This window comes from Corvus moneduloides, chromosome 3 (assembly GCF_009650955.1).
Source record: "Corvus moneduloides isolate bCorMon1 chromosome 3, bCorMon1.pri, whole genome shotgun sequence".
Classification (NCBI taxonomy): domain Eukaryota; kingdom Metazoa; phylum Chordata; class Aves; order Passeriformes; family Corvidae; genus Corvus; species Corvus moneduloides.
Window position 1 is genome coordinate 58739331 of NC_045478.1, and position 26368 is coordinate 58765698.

The 26368-nt window shown below is 43.7% G+C and overlaps 2 protein-coding genes across 6 annotated transcripts; both read right to left on the bottom strand.

Moving 5' to 3' along the window:
* LOC116440703 (pantetheinase-like) lies at nucleotides 1-23638 on the bottom strand. Of its 3 annotated transcripts, none has more exons than XM_032101753.1 (8): nucleotides 23405-23638; nucleotides 5740-5961; nucleotides 5505-5635; nucleotides 4266-4458; nucleotides 3373-3664; nucleotides 2121-2494; nucleotides 1803-1973; nucleotides 1-480 (listed from the first exon to the last, which is right to left on the bottom strand). In XM_032101753.1, exons 2-8 carry the CDS (start codon nucleotides 5950-5952, stop codon nucleotides 361-363), a joined length of 1494 nt encoding a protein of 497 aa, XP_031957644.1. In that variant the 5' UTR covers nucleotides 5953-5961; nucleotides 23405-23638; the 3' UTR covers nucleotides 1-360. The 3 variants fall into 3 exon arrangements, with proteins under 3 accessions (XP_031957644.1, XP_031957647.1, XP_031957645.1); XM_032101756.1 differs by lacking the exon at nucleotides 23405-23638 and adding an exon at nucleotides 8169-8460 and having other exon boundaries at nucleotides 5740-5971; XM_032101754.1 differs by lacking the exon at nucleotides 23405-23638 and adding an exon at nucleotides 7829-7932 and having other exon boundaries at nucleotides 5740-5971.
* Nucleotides 14508-25460, bottom strand: LOC116440702 (pantetheinase-like). 3 transcript variants are annotated; one of them, XM_032101750.1, is made up of 8 exons: nucleotides 25214-25460; nucleotides 23183-23424; nucleotides 22948-23078; nucleotides 20990-21182; nucleotides 19263-19554; nucleotides 17733-18106; nucleotides 15308-15478; nucleotides 14508-14929 (listed from the first exon to the last, which is right to left on the bottom strand). In XM_032101750.1, the coding sequence occupies exons 2-8, from the start codon at nucleotides 23393-23395 to the stop codon at nucleotides 14810-14812; spliced, it is 1494 nt and encodes a 497-aa protein (XP_031957641.1). In that variant the 5' UTR covers nucleotides 23396-23424; nucleotides 25214-25460; the 3' UTR covers nucleotides 14508-14809. The 3 variants fall into 3 exon arrangements, with proteins under 3 accessions (XP_031957641.1, XP_031957642.1, XP_031957643.1); XM_032101751.1 differs by lacking the exon at nucleotides 25214-25460 and having other exon boundaries at nucleotides 23183-23473; XM_032101752.1 differs by lacking the exons at nucleotides 20990-21182; nucleotides 23183-23424; nucleotides 25214-25460 and having other exon boundaries at nucleotides 22948-23036.
* Nucleotides 25461-26368: the final 908 nt, after the last annotated feature.

Here is a 26368-nt window from a genome sequence, read left to right on the forward strand (position 1 = left end):
TGCTTTCTTGGAGAGAATTTATTCTGCAATAAATGACAGATCACATTTCACAGATTTTGGTATTAGTGTTCTTTCTACTGTAATCCTAGCAATCTATATGATATCTTGGGGGAAACAGAATTTCTAATTAGAAGTTTCATGTGACAGAGCTTGCATACTAAAAAATAATGGCACTGGCTCAAGCACTGTTAGAAAGGCATGCACAGCAGACTGAACACATCACTCTGTCCCACATAGGCCCAACTGCCACCGCTGTTGAGCAGAAGTGCAGTATTGTAGGATAAGAATCATACAGGGTAACTGCTATGGCTCAGGAGGAAATTCCCCTCTATTCTGTGGTGACTGACATAAGGAGATGTGTTACAGGGAAGTTCGCAGAGGATGTGGCAGGTCCTTCTCATAAAGCCTTCCAAAAAGTGTCGCTGTTACGAGCGGTTTCGATGTGGCATGCTTGCTTTTCAAACGCCCATCACGTAGCACCTGGTGGAAAAGAGAAAGAATGACACTAATAGTCCTCTAACAGAGTGGCAATATTGCATAGCACAGAAAGAGTAGGCCATAGATGCTGAATATTTTGATGCAACACTTTTAAAAACAGTCATGAGAGTGAAAGAAAACAGAACTCCCTCTGGTACTGCCACAGCCTCCCCATTATAGCCTTCCCACATTTCCTTGGACCAAGAAGTCCTTAAACCCTCCTCCAAACCATCTTTGGAAAAAAGACCATTTTCTCTACCTCGTAAGAAGGTGAGAGTGAGAATAACTAGTTTGTTAGGTTCTCATTAGTTACTCATACAAGGCAACAAAGTTTATATACACATCTAGGACATATTTGATACATTTTTTGATTTGTAGGCCCCAAAACAATTTTCAGATGGAAATAGAAAATTTCAGGCTACTGACCATATGTAGCTTTTCTTAGTTACTTTTTACATATCAATTTGAAATCACTGTTCATCAGCTCTGAACACCTGTAACAACTTTTTTTGCCTCTGTGACAAAAGGTAAGCATGTATTTGTTAAGAAAACACAACATTTTGTTTTAAAATAAGACCATGATCATATCTTTAGCATACCAATACATTCTTTGATAAATATATTTTTACAGAAGTCCCATTCAAAAACAAGTATGCGGGGTGAACAATGTTTTTCAATTTCCTACCTTGTAAAAAAAATCACCCTTGTTTCCCCTAAAATTTTTCAGGTCTTTTTCACTGTCTTCATTGTCCCTTGAAAGCTGTTAAATACTTCTTCCAAATCAACTATGATTTCATCTAGCCTATTACATTAAAATAATATAAGGTTTTTGAATGAAAAAAATGTTTTGGCAAAAATAAAAGATGAAGTTTCAAATAAAAAAATTAAATAAACCCTACAAACCCCTCTAAAATCCCTGAAAACATTCTTAATTGCACAGAATCTCTGCTCTTACATGTGATACTCCTAAGTAATTTTTCTCATTTGGACAATTTCTCAGAGTATTTTATTTCTTTTTCTCCTAAAATTCCCATCATCAGAAACCTGTAGAAAATAGCTCCTTGAAAGCTGTGGTTTATTGATTTGTGACCTGAAGTGGGAAGGCAGATTTGCTAAAGGAAGCACTGAAGAGATTTTCAGCTCCAGGACTGATATGTTCTCATCAGTAAGGATTGATTCAATCCATCTGTTTAAATCTCTCCCCTTGGGTTACAGCTTGCAGAACCAAAGAAAGCAACTCTTGGATGGGACTTTGCTGCCAGATCAGTTTTCAGCACCACAGACTGAAAAACCTTGCAACAAAGATCTCTGGGGTGTCCCATTACCTCGAACTCCCCGGGGGCCAGCTGCACCCCGCTGTACAGCACTTCTGGGAAGACGTAGCTGGTGCCAAACGTGCCGCTGAGGGAGAACATCTCAAACTTGGTCTGAGCCGTCTCCACGGGCTGCCCACATGTGCTCAGGTCTGTGCTCGGGCACTTGAGCAGTGTGCAGATCTGTGGGGAGGAGGAGACAAGAAGGTAAAACACCACTAAGCTTTCAGCAGCCAAGCGACAGGTTTAATAGTTCCCAGGATGCAGTAATGGACAAATGTTTTTGAGTGGTTGGCATGTAGCCATACTCACCTCTAAAAATGCAATTACCTGCCAATGGTATTTTATGAGAGAACCATGAAGCCCATCAAATGCACCCAGGACATAAACTTCGTCTTTCCTCTTGTCTGACATCTGGTAGACCAGATGACAGCAAAGGTCTCCTTGGCAAACAGTGTAATTTCCAGCCTTGTTTCTGAGTTCACCGAAAGTGAACATATCCTTCCGGACAGCTCCCAAGAAAGTGTCGTTTTCTCCAGGAAATTTCTTGATGCTGGTGGCATGCAAACTCCAGTTGATGGCAGGAGGGTAGGTGGGAGAAAGACGGGGGTGAGTGCTCAGCTCTGCTAGCAGGAGACGTCCCTCCTCAGTGGCACTGTCATAGTGGTAGGCGGCAGGTCCTTCCGGCGTGAACAGCCCACTGCCTGCCGAGGACACCACCAGCCCTCTGTTAGCCAGCACCCAGAGCACGGCTTGGCAAGGGCACCAGTCGCCCTCCCATGCCACACTGGTATTGTTTTTCAGTGATACTCTATTTATTCAATACATTACTGAGAGTTTTGGAAGAATTTCAAAGCACAGAACAGCTAAAATACGCATCCTAGTGTTAAAACAGAGGTTCATTTAAAAACAAATCAGAAGTCTCAGAGCAGCATATTTGACAAAGAAGGCAGTCATGGGGGTAGTTATGTTTCACTGAAGAAAACACAGGGCTGTGGCCTAAACTCAGCTCAGTCTCTTTAGGGCAGGCAAAAATGTTCCTTTCTGGTTTTCACTTTGCTTCAGGGGAGGGTAACATATGCAACTATGTAAATTTTTCAGTTAAGAGAAAAAAAATAGGTAGTAAATATATATTCAGAGCAAAGCAAAACATAATATCTCTAAGTCTTCAGCAGCCACAAAAAAAAAGGAGCATATTTTAGTCAGTATACAAGAGAAATCCTCCTTTTGGTTTTACATTATGATTAAAACTTTTTTTCTCCATTTAACTGTCGATTGAATTTTAAACAGAAAATGCTGCCTCTAAATGAGACACTGAAACTTTAAGTGAAATTTTGTGATCTTTTTGAAATAAAATTTCACTTTTAAGTTATCAAAACTTATTACCAAGGGCTTTTTAATTCTACCTTTTTCAGAATATTCAACATTTTCTTACCTGAAGTTGTTTGTTACATTCAGCACCACATCACAAAGATCTTTAGTCCAGTTGAAACACTATTTTTCAGAGACTTCACTATGTCTAAAACATTTCTGCCTGCTTCTGAATCTGGGAACAATTTCCCTGTTCCTGAATGCAACTCACCTGTCATTGCCATGATGGTGTTGTGAGTATTTGCTGAAAGTAAATTAACACGCATGCCCATAGCCCAGGCAGAGTGAAACTCAACTGCAGTCAGAAAGGGCAGGACATTCATCCAAGCTGTTGGGAAGAGCACAGTGTCCACCTGCATCTTGCTCACCAGGACCACGGCAGGCTCATAGAAGAGGATGTCAAAGCAAGTGAAAATGCCAAACTTCCCAAAAGGAGTCTCAAAGGTGACAGCTTCTGGTTCTTTTGGGTAATTAAACTGAGTTTCTCTTCTAAACAGATTGTACTGCAGGTGAAGAAAATGGCATATTAGAAACTGAAAATAAGGCAAGATTATGAACAGCTTTTGTGTCTGAGATAGGCTTTAATGCATAACTGGGAGTTGAGGTACCTGAGCTGGCTGGCTCAGCTGGTTTGCATCCATCCAGTTGACCCTCTCCCCCCAAAAAAGGGGTGGCTGTGCCCCATCTACCTCCTGGAAGCAATGCCCATCCAATATTAGCTGCTAAACTTCAAGATCCAAGACATCCCTTGCAAAGCACAGTCTAACTTGGTTAGGAATGTATCACGGAAAAGCTAACATTCACTGAGTATGGAAAATTCTGTCACTACTTCTTTACCATTTACTGTCATAAATGTAGCCCTCAGGTGTTTGGCAGCTGGCATGCACTCTGCAGCTGCAGTGCTCCTGGGAATAATTTGTCTGGCTGGTCAGGCAATTGCTTGGTTTTTCTTCTGGCCATAAAATCCCTTCATCAAATCATCCTGGAGTGGTTGTCACTTTATAATAATGTAAAATTATTGTACGAACCATCCGAAATCGGTGCCGGAGAGCTGAAAAAAATCTTGATAATAAATTAGAGGTTGATGCTGAAACACCTCCCTACCTTGTGGTAACGAGCCACCAGTTTCCCCTGTGGGTCAAAGACAACATCTGTATTGTAGTGGTAGCGACTGTCACTGGGGCATTTGGGATCACTGGAGTTACAGGGCTTCTTGTCCCCAATATTTGCAACCACATAGATGGAGTTATTTCTGGCCATGCAGCTGAGTCGTTCCTGCACTGGTGCTGGACCAAATCTGTCGTATTTTTAGTGAAAGAAAAAAAAATCTTTTAGAAGTTTAAGTGCCCATGTAGAAGAAATGCATTCAAAATTACTATTCCATTAATAGCACATCCCCAGATGCTGAAAAAGCAATAGATCAAATCATAGTTTCTGTTCATTTTCTTCTCTGTTTATAGCATCATTTTAAATTGCCACTCTCTTTTATCTTTAAAAAATAGTCTCCCTGTGTTCTTCTTTCCTGTACCCTTTACAATGTTATTTTCTGTGTGGACAGAATTCCCAGCTAACTTGCATACAAAGATGTGGAGAGCTTCATAAAGCAAAGAGGAGAATAAATCAGTGCAGAGACATAAATCTTAAATAGCTTAGAAACAAATTATCAAGCACCTCTAAGCCCTGATTCAGAAGACGATTTTAGCCTTTTAAAATAATCTTTGTCTGTAAGCCTTTATTAAAAAGCATTTTATAGAACCGAGGACTCCTGAAATCTAGCTTCATAAGGCCTCAGAAGAGAACAAAAAAGCTTAGCTTAGACATGAACTTGGTCTTTTTGGTGTCCCCAGCTGACACACATTGGGACCACCTCTGTGTGTAACACAGGAGACTGTGCAAGTGGCTGGATTTCCAAAAGACATTTCTTTCAGATCTAGATTAATATTTTGTGCAATTTGGTTTAGAAATCACTCAGACACCTGAACTGAGGACTGAATCAGCTTGTCTGATCTATGCATCTAACATGATAATAAATTAGCTTATACTTACAGAAGGCTTTCACAAGTGATTTGAATTGATAAAGTTGTGCATGTTTTTAAAATAATTATTTTGCCCAAAATGTCCTCATTTTTGTCCTTTTGCGAGTAAAGCTGTCTCAATGCTTTTTACCTGACATATTCCCATCACCATTTAATTAAGAACTGTTTTTGATGCATCTCATTTCTACAGTACTTGTGGTTTTTTATAGATTAAAGAATTAGCAGTTCTCAGTCATTTAGTGTGAACTGCTCAAGACTCCAGGAGATAATAGTTTGAAATCATATAAAGCACTGCAGAAGGAATCACCTTGAGGGGTCAGTGCAGGGAATCCAATTCACCACCGGATCAGGGATATCCTCCAGGTAAGGGTAGATGGATTCTCTTGTGAATCGCCAGCCATAGATGCCATCTTCAGGAGTCACAATGATGTGGGCACCCTGTCACAACAGGCTCCGTTAAAAGGACACCCATCAACAGACAACCAGGAGGGTCAGCAGGAGCAGAAAAACACTGGTGGACAACCCTCACGGCACCCCCATACCTTCTGGGCAGCTTCCTTGATGGCCCTTTCCAAGACATCCATGTTTTTGTTCATCAGGGCCAAAGCATCATCGGGGGAAATGGGCTCCTCGGTGGGATCAGGCAGGATGACGGCGTGCTCGTAGACGGCTGCGATGAAGGTGTCGGAGGCAAGGGCCTGAAGGGCTGTGAGTGCAAGCACCACAGCAGGCAGGAGAGCCTGGGAAGGGAGCATGGCTGGAACCTCCCAGCTCCTGGATCAGCATGGGGAATATAAACCAGATGGAAAGAGGAGGAGTAAAAACTAATGTTTGTCTTGGAAATTATCTTCCGTTGCGTAATATGAGAAGGTACAGTATATTTCTGCCAAAAATCAAAGAAACTTTTCTTGGAATTTGATCTTGTTTCCAGTATGAAATTCTTTAAATAAAAGGAGAGCAAAAGGCTAAGAGAGCTTGTCAGAAACAATGTTAATCTACAAGGAGCTCCAATGGAAGGAGCACTTACTTCATTTACACATCCCTCTCCAAGCTTTTAAACCCATCTTGGGGCAAACCCAGACTCCCCTGGTTAGGACACACTACTCCATATCACCTTAGTGCACATGGCTGCCATCAGTGAAAACTTCAGCCAGTGCTGAAGGCAGACCACCTGTGTGGGGTACCCCCCTCTAGCTTCAGAGTGCAGATAGTTCAGCAATGCTTATGAGACACGTGATCCTGCCATACCTACTGCTTTTGGCCAATGGCTTATTATAGTTGGAGTGGGTGCCTTGAGAGTGTCCTCCCCCCTGGGCTCACACTGCAATATAAAATATCCCTTGAACTGTGCTGACCTCTCTGCCTAGATCTAAGAGACTTGCTTGTTTTGTGAGAAGAATTCAACAATAGATTTTTTTTTTTATGATTGTCCTTTCAAAGGGATGTTTCTGCACAATAAGCAATTTGAAATTACTCATGGAAAGCAGGGTTTTTTTTCTCATGGAAATCAATTTCTAGCATAGTGTTTCGTAAATAGAATATAACTACTATAGTTTCAGATGATCCCTAGAAAAACCTTAGTTAGAACCTGTGGTATATCCATGAGGGTAAAGGAACATAACCTGACTCATCATTTACCACTTAGCAAGAAATCAAAAAACTTTTCTTTACCCTCATAAAATCTTCCTATTCACTATGTAGTGTCACCCAAAAGACTGATTCTCTCCATCAGCATCAAGGCCTCCTCAGGAGAAGCCAACACTTCATCAGTTCTATGATTCTGAAATGTCATTGTGCTCATAGACAGCTGCAACATAGGTGTCCATGGCACAGGCCCCCAGAGCAGACAGCACCAAAAGCACAGCAGAGGCACAAGTTTTAGGAAGCTCCATGTCTGGAGCCTGGAAGTCACCCAAGAGGAGGCCTCAGGCAGGCAAAGGCTTTAAAAAGAGGAAGTCTTGCACAAAACCTGGGAATTCCCCAGGCTGGCTGAAAGCTGACACCTGGAGGAGATGCAATCTCCTGTCTGGAAAGACTCAATATTAAAGGCAAGAGAGCTGCCAGCATTGAGCAACTCTGCCTTACAGCAACAGCAGGGAAGTCACTGAGAAGTCACCACTGTGCTGCAGCTGAAGAAACATGTTATTTACCAGATATACAAAAAAATCAGGCATAGCATTGCTGTAATAACACAGCTCAAGGCAAGCCTGGGTCACAGCAAGGAAACAAGTTTGGGAAATTGCAGCAGAGACCAGCACAGACACATTCCTGCCCAAACTCAAGGGCATGAGGTACAGGCACGACTGGGGGAGGAGGTGGCCAGCCCCCAGCATGGGTAATACCTATGCCACCCCAGCTCAGCACAGCTCAGACTTGCAGGGAATTTGGGTACTGCTGCACATCCTGGGGGAGATGCTGGGCAGGCTGGTTGTCCGAGCAAAACCATCAGCACACTCACCACTCAATAACCAAGCTCTGAAGATCTCTGGTCCCCAAAGGCATAGGAAGACCATCATGAATAGGAGCTACAATTTCTAGATTTTGCCTATTGCACTGTGCTTTCTTAGATCACTCCAGCTACAGCTGCACGTTCACAAAAATCACTTGTATCTGGTTGCCCAAGTTTCTTACCTTCTTTGGTTCTGATTCAGCAGTCAGAACCAAACTAAACGGGTTTTTGCTGCACTGCCCTCAAAGAAGTGTTCATTGTTATCGGTGGCCTTGTCTTTATACAGAGTGAGTTGGTATGTGGGTAATGGGTGGACTTGCATAGGATTGCTTTCTGTACGCTTGACTCACTTCTCACAATAACATATTTCACAATGGTAAGTGTTATGCAATCTCTGTAGCAAAAAGAATTTAGTGTCATTATGGCTTCTGCCAGTCTTCTGTAGGAACACACTCAACATACAAATACACCTTAACCAAACCACAATGGCCTTGAACTAAATCCTGGATTCAAGATACTCACCAGATTCAGGGTTGGGATCCTACAGTACCTGCACACATATTCCATTATCCAGAAGACCGGCATCAGCAGTGAACAAAGCCGAAGAAGCCACCTCTCAGCTCTGAGACTGGCCACACACTCCTGCTGAATCCTTTCTGCAAGATGAGACCTTCCTGGGTGACATAACTTCCCTTAAATCCAGATCCTTTCCCCGGGTGCCCTGAGAACAAGTACAGTGTCTGCACTGAGTTTGTACGCATGGGAAGAGGACCACACTGGATAATCCCTTGCTGGACTGAGATCAGTCTGTGGTCACCCAGTAACTGACTCCAGCAGTGAACAAGGTTTTAAGACAATGTGGCCTTAGAAGCAATAATGCTGAGCTTCATTGAGTCAGAGAACATTGCCTGGAGCTTATGATAAACATGTAATTAGGTGAGACATGACACTATGTTATGTCACATGTGAGTATCTATTTACATATGGAAACAAAAAAGGTCATATGGCGCACAGCAGTGATAATCAGTGCTGGAGTTTGGAGAGTATTTGCACTCCCAGTGTCTCACCAGCTCCAGAACAGAAGTACAGGGGATTGAGGACCTTGAGAGCATAAAAAACTTTGATGGGTAAAAATCTGGCTAGACAACACTAAGTTAGATGGAAGCATTGATCTACTTGAGGGTAGGAAGGGTCTACAGAGAGACCTGGACAGACTCGAGCGAAGGACTAAGGACAACTGCAGGAGGTTCAAGAAGGTGAAGTGCTGGGTCCTGCACTTGGGTCACAGCAACTGGGGGAGGAGTGGCTCAAGAGGTGTTTGACAAAAAGGGTCTTAGGAGCGCCGGCAGCTGGCTCAATATGAGGCAGCAGTGTGCCCAGGTGGCCAAGAAGGTCAATTGCACCTGGGCCTGTATCAAGAGCAGTGTGGCCAGCAGGACTAGGGAAGTGATCATCCACTATACTCAGCACTGGTGAGGCTGCACCTTGAATACTGTGTTCTGTTCTGGGACTCTCACTTTAACAAGGGCATTGAGGTGCTGGAGCCTGTCCAGAGAAGATCAACAAGGCTTGTGAAAGGTCTACAAAACATGTATTATGAGGAACAGCTGAGGGAGCTGGGTTTGTTTATTCTGGAGAAGAGGACACTCAGGGGGGACCTCATCACTCTCTACAATTCCTTGAGAGAAGTTTGCAGTAAGGTGAGGGCTGGTTTCTCCTGATGTGCCAGCAGTGAGAGGTCCAGAGGGAATGGCCTTAAATTGGGACAGAGGAGATTCAGATTAAATATCAGAAAATTTTTTCACTGTTCAGGTGGTCAGGCATTGGAATAGGTTGTTGTCCTGGGGTGATGTTATGAAGCCGCTTTATTCCTTAACCGTCCGCTCAATGCCCAAGGACGCTGCGCAGGACCGAGTGCGGGGCGGTTGAACGGCTCAGCCCAAGGGCTCAGGGGCTCTGGGGCTGGGCAGGGCTCAGGAGGGAGTGTGCCGGGAGCGCTGCGCTGCTCTTTGGGTTTCCTTTGTGTTCCAGCTAGCTGTAAAAAGGTTCTGTTGTTTTTTTCTTGTTCTTTTTTCCCTTCCCTTCCCCTTGCCTCACCGCCTCCCTTCCCTCCTCGCCAGTCCAGGGAGCCTGCAGGTGGCCCCGGCGGGCCTGTGGGGTGGCCCCAGCTGGTCTGAGCCCGTGTGTCTGTTCCTCTCCGGGAATTTGTTGTATTTTGAGGTTTTTTCTATCCCGTTCTACCCTGTTTTGTTTGTGTGCTAATAAACAGTTTGGTTTCTTTTTCCCACTTTCGCTTCTTGTGACCCATTTGTCTCATTGATGGAGGAAAAGGGGAGGCCCTTTTCCCTTCAGAGGAGACACTCATTCCGGAGTGTTTCCTCCTGAAGTTTTGTCTCAAAACCCAAGACAGTTGTGCAGGGAGGTGGTGGGGCCCCAGAGATGTTTAAGAGGGGTCTGGATCTGCCACTGTGTGATGGCTTAGTGGTTTAGGGGTTACAGTGGCAATGCCAAGTTTACAGTTGGACTGGATGATCTCAAAGGTCTCTTCCAACCCAGAAGATTCTATGATTCTATGGTGAAACCAGGAATGGTAGCACTGTGGGGAGAAGGAAGGAGAAATTAGACTAACAGAGGTCTCTGACCACTCTTAAGGACGCAGTCACAGAACACGCACATCTTTATACACTGATGTGCTGAAAGAAGGTCACTATGGTCCAGCAGCAGGAAAAGAACATAGGTCACTGGGGAGAAGACGAAGCAAAAATGTGAACAGTGCTGTCTCACCAGGACTAGCTGGTCTGAAATAGAATTCTAAACCACCTAATCCCTACAGCAAACTCATCTGCAGGGCAGCACCACCCAGCATGAACAGGAAGGAGCAAAGGGCAAGGCTTATTTCACATACATTGGTGTTACGTAACTAGAAAGAAAAGAGAAGATGGGAGGGAGGAGCTGCTATGAGATACCAGGTCAGTCAGTGGCTTGTTTACTGGTTGCAGTAACAATTCCATCACTGAATAGAAACTAGTGCAGTCAGGAGGTGTCATCAAGCTGTTTTTCAAAAGTGACAACCAGAATAATTTGAGGTTTCAATTCCAAGTTTTGTTTCAACAGAGGTTTTATATGAATAATGATTCAAATCATGTTCTCATCAAAAAGTGGTGGCACATTTTGTTTCAGGAGGGCTCTTTGACTGGAGTCATCATTCAGCTTCCATGATGCTTCCATGATGTGTTGCCATTTCCTATATGCACCAATGGCATAAAGGATATAAAACCAAAGCAACACAAATAGGGAAAAAAAGGTCTAATTGTGGTAAAAGAGCAGACTGGCATAGGTAAGCACAAGTCATATTCCAGAGATAAAGAAATATTGAGCATGTGTATAGACCTGCCACACATCACATCTTTCACTATTTTATTTACTGGTCCCATAATAATCTGCAATGAAAAAATATGCAATGCTGTTTTAATAGGAATGTATACTCTGGACTGCAATTCAGGTTTTCTGAGGGTTGGAAAAATGAAAATCCAGAAAACAGAAAAACAACTGCTGTTTTGAATTACTAAAATATTAGAAATCTTTTGATATAGAAATAGATTCTTCTCAACAAATGGTAGTAAGAAAATAATATTGCTGCATTATTAGAAAACCAAACACATTGATGAGTTTTTGTATCTAGAAATGAGAAACATAATTGGAATTGGTGTTGTAGATGATGCTGTATCTTATTTGGACATAAGATTAACAGTGTAGAGCTTCAGTTATGAAAATATCATGGGGAGGTATGTTGGTTGTGGGTCTTGTTTCAGATGATCCCTTTCATACCACTGTCCAAAAAGCATCACAGTAATGACTAATTCCGTAGGGGTTTTTCTTACTAGTCAAGCATCCATCATTCAGGACCTGATTGAAAAAGGTGAAAGAAGGATTTTATTAGAGGAGTACCCATATGAACACACTAAGAGCTCAGAAAAATAGACAAAACAGGAAGAAGGTACTTCAGACCGTATCTTTTACTGAAACTAGTGATTTCATTAAAATAATTTAATAGGTCTGATTAATCACTATGAGCAAGTTCACTTTGGCTGCTTTGAGACAGTTTACTCCATTGCTATCCTGCAGAGGACCTAGCATGACAGAGCTCAAGGATGTCTAAAAAACGTCTTTATTTTAGTATCTTCATATTCCTCAATTCCTGCGCCATGTGTCAGTATGTGCAGCTTGCTTCTGAGTTTCTTTAGACCAAAGAAATTGCATTAGCATCCCACTGTACCTAGATGTCATACACTCAACACCCCAGCAACAGAACTGTCCCTTGAGTTAATCCCAGTGTCTCTCCCAGTCATTTCTGTTTAGCTGTGCATCACTTTCCAACAGCCTCCCACCAGAAAATATTAATCTGGACAGAATTTTTCCTCTGAAATAAGGCATGGAAGTACCTCATTGCCTGGCTCTCTCTAGCCTGAAGCAAAAGAGCAGGCTGTTTCACCAGGTGCAGTAGCATGCCTGCTCCTCTGCACACCTTTTCTGTCCCCAGGAACATGCTCTGTATTGAGAGGCCTTCACTTTTAATCTTCAATTCATTTCAAATTCATTTCTGGCTGAGATATTTTCCATTTTTTGATTTCCTTGTATTTGCAGTATTCTCATTTGGAAAAGGCTATCTGAGCAGCAGGAAGCAGAACAGGCTGGCTGCTTTCAGCTACAGCAGACTGTCACTGGAGAGCTGATTCAGAAAAGACAGACCTGCGGATGAATGCAGATACCACAGTGGTCTCTCACAGAGTACTGCTGACTGAGAGTTTCAACCATTCGGAACATTGATTTCTGTCAGTGGTGATGTTCACCCCGAAGTACTTCTCCACACACATTACTAGATACAGCATGCTCAGTCAGTACAATGAGTACAAGCCTTTTAAAGGCTGCACTAGAGCTTTCAGTGACACTTGAACTAGTGGACCTTTGAAGCCTTCCTCCCTCCCTCTCTGCCTCACTTTTTTACCAAATCAAACATAGGTTGAATCACATCAACCACAGTCAGTGGTTGATATCAGCGTGCAGGAAAAGTAGCAAATGCTGCCTGGTTTAGCACTAGTGAGGACACCAGCCAGAAAGGTGACTGCCCTGCCAGGGCTGAGCAGAAATAGTTACAAACGCAGTTCTAGGGGAATGCCCCACAAAATCCGAGTCCCACTGCTGGGACAAGGTGCAGGCGAGTTGTCCCTGTGTGCCTCTGCACCAGCAAGCACCGCTGCCTCCTTCCTGCAGAGCTGGGAGCTCGCCTAGTGTAGTGCTTTGGTCCAAAATACTCATTACTGTTTATCTGCTGTGAGATAAGAATCAGGAGAATGCGGGCAACGATCTCGCTCCCTCTCGCAGGTTCTATCAGTTCCCAGAGGAAGCTGTAAGCACCCCTTAGCAAGGACATCCCTTCCGGGACTATGCTTGCTAACCTATGACACCCAGGAACAAGGAACTGACACCAGTTCACCAAACAAATCCACTGAACAAACTGAAGAAAACTGCCCTGGGCCGGGTTATATGTGCCTGTGGACAATGTAAGGGGAAACTTATCTAGAGCTCCGCCTACTTTCCACCCCTCTCTCCTCCCACTCCACTCTTCCCACGCCTGTCCTGCACCTGCCCCCATCCCTGCTACTGCCTGAAGGTGGGGGTTACCTGAGCACTTCCTCTGTGAAACAGGATGCGATTTGGTGCTAAATGAGCTCAGCTGCAGAGGGAGTCTGGCGTCAGAGTGCGGTCCTGCTTCTTGTCTTGTGCTTAGGGGGAGCGTGAGGAAGAGCGGTGCGCATTCCAAGGGTTAAGCCTGCCCTGGAGAGGGCTGTGTGAAAGGTCACTCCGGCAGCCACGCAATCACTGCCGGGCACTGAGCGCATGCGAGCAGGAGTCGGGAAGTCAGAAGGCGCTCACTTCTGGCAGCAGCGCTTACTGGTGTTACTTACGCCGTAACAGGACACCTGTTCTAGGGCGCAGATATAAATTTAAAGATACGGTGCTTTTCCTGCCCAAACTCTAGAATGTTTCCCATTACGTCTACTATGTGAATTGCAGAGGGTTTCCCTTTGATACTTCTACTTTGTATTTAAAACATTCCCTTTGTTAAAAAACAAACAAAAAAAGAGATGGATTTTGCCTCCTACAAGTCTTTTTTTTTTTTTTTTTTTTCTGATTTTTTTGGTCAGATTAAATCAAACAATGTTTGTAATTCCAAACAAACCTGCAGATCAAACAACAGAATTAGGCACGGATAGAAATCTTAGCTGGGACACACAAAGTAATCCAGTCCACTTGCCTAAGAAGTAGAGTCTGCCCTGCCCACATCCGCACACGTGCCAGCGTGTCCCACCTGTTCCAGCTGTTCCCTCGCCTCACCCAACACCTGCCGGCACAGTCCCAACTCTCCCTCGCACTGCTACGAGCAACCATTCAATGGGAAGACAGACATGCTCCTGAAAAATTCCCTGTTTTGAGCATTTTTGATACAAACAGTTATCAACAATTCTGTGCTAGGGAAATTTTCCACACCCTAAAAATGTCACCAGAAAGATTTAAGTAGGCTCCTCCAGCTGTGAGTCAGGCTAGGGTGTGGTAACACCCTGCTACAGTGTGCTGAGCTGAAAGACTGTTTCTTGAAGGAACATGTTTTTGAGACTTGTTTACTTTTCCAAAGGAAATAAGAATCCTCAAAGGTTCTGTTAATCTCCTGTTTACAAAAGTGAGTGCTCAGAAGTGGGGTGGGAACAGTGTTGTGGAAATGGCTTCTAATATTCCACCAAAAATTTCAAATAATTAAAGGCTGGTTTTTACTGGGGCACAATCCACTGAATTCTACAGCACTAAAGTCAGAGGAATTTATTTTCTATGGTTCCCAGTGTTAAGGCCAAGCTTATGCTGACCAAAGCTATCATATAAAAACACATACACAAGAGTCCAGTGGAATATTTCTTTTTGCTGCAGAATCAAGTCAATAAATCAATGTGCAGTGACTATGCTGTTAGATAAGGCAACTTGAGAAATAGAATGCCATTATAATATGAATATTAGTATTAATTACCATTGTTAGTAATAATTACCATTATTTGTGATTAATTAGCATTACAGAAACAAGCAGATGAAGTCTTAAAGGATCTGCAGTGAAATCATGGTGAAGCTTGATGTGTGTGTGGAAGGTCCTTTTCGTACCACCTCCCAAAGAGTGTTACACTCAAAACTGGCTTTGATGTAGGAGCCCGACTTCTCAGACGTCCATCAGTTAGCACCTGGTTATGAAAAAGGAAAATAAGCAGGAGCATCATCACAGCAGCACTACTGCATGGCAAACACAAAATCCTATCTTCATTAATGCTGATCTAGCTGAGAGAGCTCCAGTCTCAATTGGAGCTAGCAGGACATCTGAGAAGAACTACATTTCTGTGCTGAGGGAGATCTTGTTCTAGAGGATTTGGGGGAAGAGGGAAGAAGAGAATTGCCAGGGTGGACTTACTGTATGAATACAAGCAGGAAAATCAGACAGAAATAAAGCTGCCTTGAACTCAAGGCAGAGGACAGAGGACACTGATAACAACTAAGTTGCTCCTGTGTCTTGTAGTGGCTTTCTGACCACTGATGTCTGACAAATCACAAGGGTGTCCCATTACCTCGAACTCCCCGGGGGCCAGCTGCACCCCGCTGTACAGCACTTCTGGGAAGACGTAGCTGGTGCCAAACGTGCCGCTGAGGGAGAACATCTCAAACTTGGTCTGAGCCGTCTCCACGGGCTCCCCACACGTGCTCAGGTTTGTGCTTGGGCACTTGAGCAGTGTGCAGATCTGCGGGGAGGGGGAGACAGGAAGGTATTTAGCAAGACAGAAACACTGGTAGGAAAGCCTTGTGTTATCAAAGCTAATGTGTGTCAGAGTAGGTGAGAGTCACAGGATCTTTTTCGTAATCCTTAGGCGACTTCTTTTCAGTTGTAGCTTATTTTTTCACCCTTTGATCTGATTGGGAGTATCCCAGACCTGCATTGCCTTAGTCTTATTTTATGAATAGATTGTCTCTGATGTAAGTGTAGCCAGGCACCTTATTTAATCTCTGAAGCCCAATCCTGTCCCTTCCACTAATTCTTCCAATTGCCAGTTATCTTATTTGAAGGTTTCTTTCCCACGTCTTAGTAACATGTGTTTGTGAATGGAAATTTTAGGCAAATGAAACAAAATCCTCCACAAGTACAAGTGTACACCCAGGCCCTCTTACTGATATTTGTACATGTTGCTAATGACACTTCATTAGATGGCCTGGTGTCTATGGGAAGTCTGAATTAGATGTTCTGTGTCCAAATCCTAGTTAATATAGGCCAAGGAGATGAAGTTAGCATCTTTTGTTACAGTTTTGTGTTAGTAGTTGCAGTCCACAGAGGAAAATAGGAATCAAAATGCTGTTTCCCTTTTGTCCTGAGAGCTAATTATCCAGCTGATAAATGTTTATGGTCTTCATGAGGAAATATGAAATAGGGCTAGCACTCCTTTGTTTCAGGAATGATTTGAAGGATGTTGGCTGGTTTTGCTGATAGGATAGAGTTTTTTAGTTGTCTGGTGTTGGGGGAAAGAAGCATATTTGCAAAAAATCAGAAGTATTATTCATCAGCAAATACAGTTTTGTGTTGAAATGCAAATAAGCAGAGAAATAAGGAATATATTCTGAGGAAATGAAAAAATACTGAGGGAAAAAGGAAGAGTAGAAATTCCTGTATTCTCTAGAACTTTCAATACTGGCAGAGACTATCTGGCAACTTCCATAACCACTGAAATAAATTTTACAACTAAGCTCACCAAGAACTGAATTTATTCAAGCTACCTTCCTAAAAGCATTAGATGAGCTGTTTGCTGGATAACACCTTGTCTCACATCACGGAGTCTGTACCATCTGGTACACAAAGGCCATGCTGACAGACAGAAGTAACTAAAAAAAAGTATAATCTGCTGGCACAATAACTTAATTATGAAGGCAAAGGATGTTTTCAGATATGGCTTTAAGCAAATACAACCAGGATGTAACTCACTGTCTTCCCACATATTTGATTAAAAGAGAAGAAGAGAGGATATTTCCACTAAAAGACATAAGCCATTTAAGTAAGCTTCATTGCTATGATTTGGATAATGACAAAAAATTAACATCTCTGTGACTCTAACTTATCAGAGCATCTCATAAAGATAGCTGATGATCAACTGATTTTTAACAGTAACTCTTTGATGAAGATGCAGTGAGACCACATCTGGAATACTGTGCCCAGACTCCTCAGTACAAGAAAGACAAGGAGCTACTGGAGAGTGTCCAGCTGAGGCCACAAAGATGATGAAGAGTCTGGAGCATCTCTCTTATGAGGAGAGACTGCAGTAGCTGGGCCTGTTAAGTCTAGAGAAGACTGAGAAGGGATCTCATCAATATATACAAATATCTCAAAGGTGTGTGCCAAGACGATGGTGCCAGACTCTTTTCAGTGGTGCCCAGCAACAGGGTGAGGAGCAATGGCCATACAAACATAAGAAGTTTCACCTCAACATGAGAAAGAACTTTTTTACATTTAGGGTGGCAGAGCACTGGAACAGGCTGCCCAGCGAGGTCTTGGATCCTCCCTCTCCAGAGACACTCAAAACCCACGCAAATGCGTTTCTATGTAATCTGCTCTAGGTGATCTTGCCCTGGCAGGGGGATTGGACTATGTGATCTTCAGATGTCACTTTCAACCCTAACTATTCTCTGATTCTGTGAACAGAGGAGATTCAGAACATTTACTGCAGATATTCACAGAAGAGAACTTAAATTTAGCCAATATTTCACACCCCCAAAAATAGTGAGTGCACTCTGGACATTTAAAAGACATTTAGAGACCTCTCCACTGCATTTGTTGGATTTGAAGGTAAATAGGCTTGGAAGTTTTAGCAGCTTCTTTCCATTACTAACAAACAGGGCTCTAGGACTCCAGTGTAGAAGAGGGTCATTGTCTTCTCTTTTTCCATCACAGAGCTGAAGGTTTCTCCCTGTAAATAAGCTTCCTAAAGTAAGTAACCCTCTCCAAGGAATTACCTGCAGATAGTACTGTCCTTCAACAACATGAAGGCCATCAAAAGCACCCAGCACATAAACTTCATCATCTCTTTTCTCTGCCATCTTGTAGCTCAAGTGACAGCAGAGGTCTTTTTGGCAGAGAGTGAGGTTCCCCCCAGGCTTAGTGAGCTCAGTGAAAGTAAAGGGGTCTTCAAAGATGATTCCAGTGAATTCATGGTCATTCTGTGAGAATCTTTCAACACTCAAAGCATATGAGTTCCAGCTGACAGCAGGCGGGGAGGCAGGAGAAAGACGAGGGTGTGCATCCAGTTCGGCAATGAGGAGGTGACCGTCTTCAGTTTTCATGTTGTAGGAGTATGCTCTGGCTCCAGCTGGTGCATAAATGCCGCTCCCTGAGGAGAGCGCAATAGTCAGTCCAGGAAGAATTTAAAAAATCATGTTGTCCTTCTAAGTGGCTCTACTGATGGCTTATCCACTATTCTACACAGATTACAGTAATTTTAGTCTCATCAAAGGTGACCATTAGTAACTTGGTACACAGAGCTCATGCTTTGGCAAAGAATAGCATTTATTCCCTTAGATGAGGTCTGCTCAGTATAGCCAAAGGCAGAGAATGTTTGGTTATTTTTATGTTATGTTATGATTATATTTGTGGCCTCCTCAGTTTTCTTTTCTCCTGTATACAATAGAGTTGATAATTCCTTTTTTCTTGGCTGATTGATGTGAAAGGACCATCTACTGATTGAGATGATCCAAAACACAACACAGGCAAGTATCACAAGCCTGTCCTGGTGAACAGAAGGAGAGAGCAATTATCCAAGCCCCTTTCCACTGGCTGAGAACTCCTCCCCACATGGGTGATTCACATCTGAGCAGTACCAAGCAACAGAGAGAATCAAAGGTCTGTCATACCCATCACTGCAGAAGCCTGGCAGGCATTTCAAATGAGAAGTCCCAAGACAGTGCTGTGGTTGCACATCTCAGTGAAGGTACTGCTCTAACTGAAATATACTATTCTGTAAGCTGAGTCTAAAAAAATCAATGCTACATTCTAAAATGAAGATGTGGACTTCTTAGCAGCGTTACTACAACAGGCCTGAATATGTGTTTTTAATGGTTTTCCGCAACAGTGTTAAATATAGCTATACAAATAAGTCTTTCATCTGGCCAGGATGAATGCAACCATGTATATGGTTTATGAGTATATTTACAGTTTGGCATTCACTCATAGACTTAGAAGTGGAGAGAAAAAGAGCCTTAAAGCCTCAAATATTTCTGTTCCGGTATAAGGGCAGTAACCTACTACTTGTTTAGAGCCATTAAAAGAAAGGATAATCCTAAGAAGCTAGGGCAAAGAAAACACTACGAGTTTTGCTATGTCTTGTATGAAAGCAATAGGAACGAGATCCATCAGGTTTAAAATTTGGTGACTAGACTCTTCACCTTCCAGATAAATACATTATATTCCTCTGCAAAATCACTTGGTAGAACAGGAAATAAGAGATTCATGGTTATAAAGATTTTTCGACAGAATGAAAATTAAATTACCTGTCATTGCCATGCTGGTGTTGTGAGTATTGGCAGCTAAGACATTGACACGCATGCCCATAGCCCAGGCAGAGTGAAACTCAACTGCAGTCAGAAAAGGCAGGACATTCATCCAAGCTGTTGGGAAGAGCACAGTGTCCACCTGCATCTTGCTCACCAGGACCACGGCAGGCTCATAGAAGAGGATGTCAAAGCAAGTGAAAATGCCAAACTTCCCAAAAGGAGTCTCAAAGGTGACAGCTTCTGGTTCTTTTGGGTAATTAAACTGACTTTCTCCCATAAAAAGATTATACTGCAGGGGAAGGAAAATAGAGAAACCAGTTAGAGGCACTTACTAACCATATGTCTTGGAGTCATTCCCTAAAGCTGTTCAGAATGACTAGAGAAAATTTTTGACCTGTGTTGGAAGCCCTCACAGGTAGGAAATCAGGCTAAAATTGTATGATCATAGTACCCAAAATACAGAACACATATTGCGTATTGCCCTGGCATCTAGCTAGGAAAGCAGCCAGCTGCCTTCAGGTCTGTTGGTGTCATCTGCATAAGAATAATCTCTCCACTCCCCCCACCTAGTTTATACTTCTGGTGACCCAAATGCAACTAGAAGAGAAATAGTAATGTAAGAGAAGCATGGGGGATCTGGTGCCAAGAGACAAAGTTGGTGACCTTGGTGTGGAGATGCCCAGAAGCACTGGAAGTGCAGAGCACCAGCATGAAGCACAAGGCAGTACTGGGGACACTGCAGAGTAGAAAACAAAGGCTGTGCTGATGGGGGAAAGGCAGATGATCTCAGCCAGCAGAAAAACTGAAGTTTGTGACATTCTCCATTCTCAGCTTTCCAACATTTTCCTTCTTCCTACACATACGTGTTTACTAAGAGTCCTTTATCCATGTCCAGATGGTTTGGAAGTAAACATGGACGCCAAGCCAGAAAAGAAGTTCAAGTTTACTTAACTTGTAATTCAGCACCTGGGCCATGGCAGGCTGGGGGACAGACTTGCATTATCAGTGTTTCACTCACCCGGTTTGCTCACAAATTGGTATCTTGGCATCATCTCTGAACAACCAGATGAAATACTGGGCCCAAAGTGCATTAAATAAACTGTCTTCACTCTAGCCACATTGGCATGTTATCTGGCACATGATTCATAAACAGCTTTGATGGAATTTGCAGGTAGACACTTAATACTGAAAGAAGAACTGTCATTGGGTGCAAATGTTTTAATGTCTTTATCTCTTTTTACACCTATCCATTGTTTTGTTCAAGTAATTCCCATTGTGCAAAAACTGTGCCAAAACAGCATAAAGAAAAAAAGGTCCTGCCTCTCTGAAATCAGACTACTCATCTATGATGAAATACAGATGAACATTTTGAAACCCTGGAACATGAAGTGGTAGCCTGGTGAAAAGCTGGCACTGAAAACTGAAGCTGCTCAAGCAGCAGAATTTCCAGTAGTAGTGAGTTAATGAACTGAGGAACTCAATGAAAACCATATGCCCCTAAATTGCACCAGAGCAATCATTTTTCATTCCAGTCTGTTCTGAGAAACATGACAGCAAACACAAATTTGGCATCAATGTTTCATAGCAAGAGAGATATTCTTTTAAATTATAAAGAGAAGCAAAACTCTGGCAGGGGACAATGACTGGCATCTAATTCTCTTCCCAAATTGACACATTTTGGAAGTAGTGGGAAATTAGTTCCTGTCTCTCCAAGGCCACTTTACCTTGTGGTAACGAGCCACCAGTTTCCCCTGTGGGTCAAAGACAACATCTGTATTGTAGTGGTAGCGACCGTCACTGGGGCATTTGGGATCACTGGAGTTACAGGGCTTCTTGTCCCCAATATTTGCAACCACATAGATGGAGTTATTTCTGGCCATGCAGCTGAGTCGTTCCTGCACTGGTGCTGGACCAAATCTAATGTATTTTAGGGAAGGAGAAAAAAAAAATTAACAGAACTTGTGCTGTCAGTGGTGTCCATCTCCGGGGTGCTTGAGGTCACACCAGCAGCACCTCCAACCCCGCAGCCACGGCAGGGTAGGCAGATAGACAGAATTGCTGCAGTGCTTCCTCAGATTGGTTCCTGCACCCTGGGGTAGGTCCTGGAGACCTTCCATTGGCCTCTGCAGGGACATGCCTGACAGTCCCCTCCAGCACCTGGAACATGCTCTGCAGTAAACAGATAAACCTCAGGCTGGGCAAGGGCAGGAGAGACATCTCTGGGCAGAGGAAGACACTAGCTTGGTGTCACACAAGCGAATATTTTAGGATCAGGCATACTGACGCCTGAGGACTGCAGCTCTGGGCCCTTAGCACGCTAAGCAGAGTTGAGCTGTGGAATAGTGCAGATGCTATGGTCAAGGCAATTCAGCAATTCATCTCCTCCCATGGACAGGAGCACACAGACCTGTAACCATGGCATGAAGAGCAGTGGACTATTAATTTCAAGATATGTCAAGGTCCATGTGCCAGAAACTGGCAGCACCTCTGAAGCACCCATACCAGGCCATAAAGAGAGCAGCCATCCCCCTCTGTAGTGTGGCAATGCCTACGGCTTTGCAAGGTGTGCGTGGGTCGCACAAGGAGCACCACCATGCAAGATACACACACAGCACAAAGGAATAAGGCATGCCAGACACTGATGGCAAGTGTTATAGTCCCAAAAGCCGCTAGTGAAACCCCTGATTTGGAACAGAGGAGGCATGCAGATCACCTCTGCAAAACCCGTGTGATGCGCTAGAATAAAGACCTGCTTAGACACGCTGCCACCCCACACTCCACCTTCAGTGAAAGATGGTATATTTTAGCTACTTATAGCTCAGAAAAAGGTTGCACATCCTACGCTACTCCCCATTGTGACTCTTCTTCTTGGAAGCACTGAGTTATTATATCCTCACAGATATAATAACATGCTCTAAGCTCCTCCTCATCAAGCAGGTGTAGAAAGCTGTGGTGAAAAGGGCAGACCACGGCTGTAATTCCATGGCTGAACAGTTATTACTTGCTGTAGAAGTCTAGAGTCCAGTGCTCAGCTATAGGTTGGTTTGTCACTGCTGGCATATGCTGCTTGAATGACAGATCATGTTTTACAGCACAGAGACTCTAGCAGTTCAGACTTTATCTTGCCTTAATTGTGGAAAACCAAGATTAAAAGTTTCTGTGTTGTTATCATTTAGAAGTTTGGACTTTAACTACTGACCTCATCACCTCTTATTATCTGCTCAGAAACTAGTTCTTGGCTGCCCACAAAAATGGTCTGTATGCTTTTGTTTCAACACGTCATTTGTAAAGGACAAATAAACCAGAAAACCAAAGAAATACTAGTGTTAATAATTTACAGTCAGTTCTATTCAAAATAGTGTGGAAAAACCAAAAGCAGAATGAGAAGCAGGATATTCTGGCATTGAAAAAAGACATTTACTCAACTTTTAGTAACCCAAATTCTGTATGTTGTTTGAATTTCTCCTTAAAGTATCTAATTAAAAAAAAAAAAAATTTAATGTTTCCCTCATCAATTAGTCATGGACATGCTATATATTTAACCATGTAACTACCTTCATACTCAATTTTAATTAAAACTTACGTCACAGGCATTAGCAGTTCTCAGTCATTTAGTGTGAGCTGCTCAAGACTCCAGGAGATAATAGTTTGAAATCACATAAAGCACTGCAGAAGGAATCACCTTGAGGGGTCAGTGCAGGGAATCCAATTCACCACCGGATCAGGGATATCCTCCAGGTAAGGGTAGATGGATTCTCTTGTGAATCGCCAGCCGTAGATGCCATCTTCAGGAGTCACAATGATGTGGGCACCCTGTCACAACAGGCTCCGTTAAAAGGACACCCATCAACAGACAACCAGGAGGGTCAGCAGGAGCAGAAAAACACTGGTGGACAACCCTCACGGCACCCCCATACCTTCTGGGCAGCTTCCTTGATGGCCCTTTCCAAGACATCCATGTTTTTGTTCATCAGGGCCAAAGCATCATCGGGGGAAATGGGCTCCTCGGTGGGATCAGGCAGGATGACGGCGTGCTCGTAGACGGCTGCGATGAAGGTGTCGGAGGCAAGGGCCTGAAGGGCTGTGAGTGCAAGCACCACAGCAGGCAGGAGAGCCTGAGAAGGGAGCATGGCTGGAACCTCCCAGCTCCTGCAGTGCTCTGGACAAACAGTGCAAAAGGAATATGCACAGAAAAGAGAAAGGGGACAAAGTTTAATTTGAGAGAGGGAGGAATGAACTGCAGGTCAGTTAAAGCACTGCATTGGAACCAAGTGTGACGTATAGGAAAGTATTGCAGTACACAGTAAATCATTTAATAGGTCTGATTAATCACTATGAGCAAGTTCACTTTGGCTGCTTTGAGACAGTTTACTCCATTGCTATCCTGCAGAGGACCTAGCATGACAGAGCTCAAGGATGTCTTAAAAAATGTCTTTATTTTAGCATCTTCATATTCCTCAATTCCTGTGCTATGTGTCAGTATGTGCAGCTTGCTTCTGAGTTTCTTTAGACCAAAGAAATTGCATTAGCATCCCACTGTACCTAGATGTCATACACTCAACACCCCAGCAACAGAACTGTCCCTTGAGTTAATCCCAGTGTCTCTCCCAGTCATTTCTGTTTAGCTGTGCATCACTTTCCAACAGCCTCCCACCAGAAAATATTAATCTGGACAGAATTTTTCCTCTGAAATAAGGCATGGAAGTACCTCATTGCCTGGCTCTCTCTAGCCTGAAGCAAAAGAGCAGGCTGTTTCACCAGGTGCAGTAGCATGCCTGCTCCTCTGCACACCTTTTCTGTCCCCAGGAACATGCTCTGCTCACTTTTAATCTTCAACTCATTTCAAATCCATTTCTGGCTGAGACATTTTCCATTTTTTGACTTCCTTGTATTTGCAGTATTCTCATTTGGAAAAGGCTATCTGAGCAGCAGGAAGCAGAACAGGCTGGCTGCTTTCAGCTACAGCAGACTGTCACTGGAGAGCTGATTCAGAAAAGACAGACCTGCGGATGAATGCAGATACCACAGTGGTCTCCCACAGAGTACTGCTGACTGAGAGTTTCAACCATTCGGAACATTGATTTCTATCAATGGTGATGTTCACCCCGAAGTACTTCTCCACACACATTACTAGATACAGCATGCTCAGTCAGTACAATGAATACAAGCCTTTTAAAGGCTGCACTAGAGCTTTCAGTGACACTTGAACTAGTGGACCTTTGAAGCCTTCCTCCCTCCCTCTCTGCCTCACTTTTTTACCAAATCAAACATAGGTTGAATCACATCAACCACAGTCAGTGGTTGATATCGGCGTGCAGGAAAAGTAGCAAATGCTGCCTGGTTTAGCACTAGTGAGGACACCAGCCAGAAAGGTGACTGCCCTGCCAGGGCTGAGCAGAAATAGTTACAAACGCAGTTCTAGGGGAATGCCCCACAAAATCCGAGTCCCACTGCTGGGACAAGGTGCAGGGGAGTTGTCCCTGTGTGCCTCTGCACCAGCAAGCACCGCTGCCTCCTTCCTGCAGAGCTGGGAGCTCGCCTAGTGTAGTGCTTTGGTCCAAAATACTCATTACTGTTTATCTGCTGTGAGATAAGAATCAGGAGAATGCGGGCAACGATCTCGCTCCCTCTCGCAGGTTCTATCAGATCCCAGAGGAAGCTGTAAGCACCCCTTAGCAAGGACATCCCTTCCGGGACTATGCTTGCTAACCTATGACACCCAGGAACAAGGAACTGACACCAGTTCACCAAACAAATCCACTGAACAAACTGAAGAAAACTGCCCTGGGCCGGGTTATACGTGCCTGTGGACAATGTAAGGGGAAACTTATCTAGAGCTCCGCCTACTTTCCACCCCTCTCTCCTCCCACTCCACTCTTCCCACGCCTGTCCTGCACCTGCCCCCATCCCTGCTACTGCCTGAAGGTGGGGGTTACCTGAGCACTTCCTCTGTGAAACAGGATGCGATTTGGTGCTAAATGAGCTCAGCTGCAGAGGGAGTCTGGCGTCAGAGTGCGGTCCTGCTTCTTGTCTTGTGCTTAGGGGGAGCGTGAGGAAGAGCGGTGCGCATTCCAAGGGTTAAGCCTGCCCTGGAGAGGGCTGTGTGAAAGGTCACTCCGGCAGCCACGCAATCACTGCCGGGCACTGAGCGCATGCGAGCAGGAGTCGGGAAGTCAGAAGGCGCTCACTTCTGGCAGCAGCGCTTACTGGTGTTACTTACGCCGTAACAGGACACCTGTTCTAGGGTGCAGATATAAATTTAAAGATACGGTGCTTTTCCTGCCCAAACTCTAGAATGTTTCCCATTACGTCTACTATGTGAATTGCAGAGGGTTTCCCTTTGATACTTCTACTTTGTATTTAAAACATTCCCTTTGTTAAAAAACAAAAAAAGAGATGGATTTTGCCTCCTACAAGTCTTTTTTTTTTTTTTTTTTTTTCTGATTTTTTTGGTCAGATTAAATCAAACAATGTTTGTAATTCCAAACAAACCTGCAGATCAAACAACAGAATTAAGCATGGATAGAAATCTTAGCTGGGACACACAAAGTAATCCAGTCCACTTGCCTAAGAAGTAGAGTCTGCCCTGCCCACATCCGCACACGTGCCAGCGTGTCCCACCTGTTCCAGCTGTTCCCTCGCCTCACCCAACACCTGCCGGCACAGTCTCAACTCTCCCTCGCACTGCTACGAGCAACCATTCAATGGGAAGACAGACATGCTCCTGAAAAATTCCCTGTTTTGAGCATTTTTGATGCTCAAACAGTTATCAACAATTCTGTGCTAGGGAAATTTTCCACACCCTAAAAATGTCACCAGAAAGATTTAAGTAGGCTCCTCCAGCTGTGAGTCAGGCCAGGGTATGGTAACACCCTGCTACAGTGTGCTGAGCTGAAGGACTGTTTCTTGAAGGAACATGTTTTTGAAACTTGTTTACTTTTCCAAAGGAAATAAGAATCCTCAAAGGTTCTGTTAATCTCCTGTTTACAAAAGTGAGTGCTCAGAAGTGGGGTGGGAACAGCGTTGTGGAAATGGCTTCTAATATTCCACCAAAAATTTCAAATAATTAAAGGCTGGTTTTTACTGGGGCACAATCCACTGAA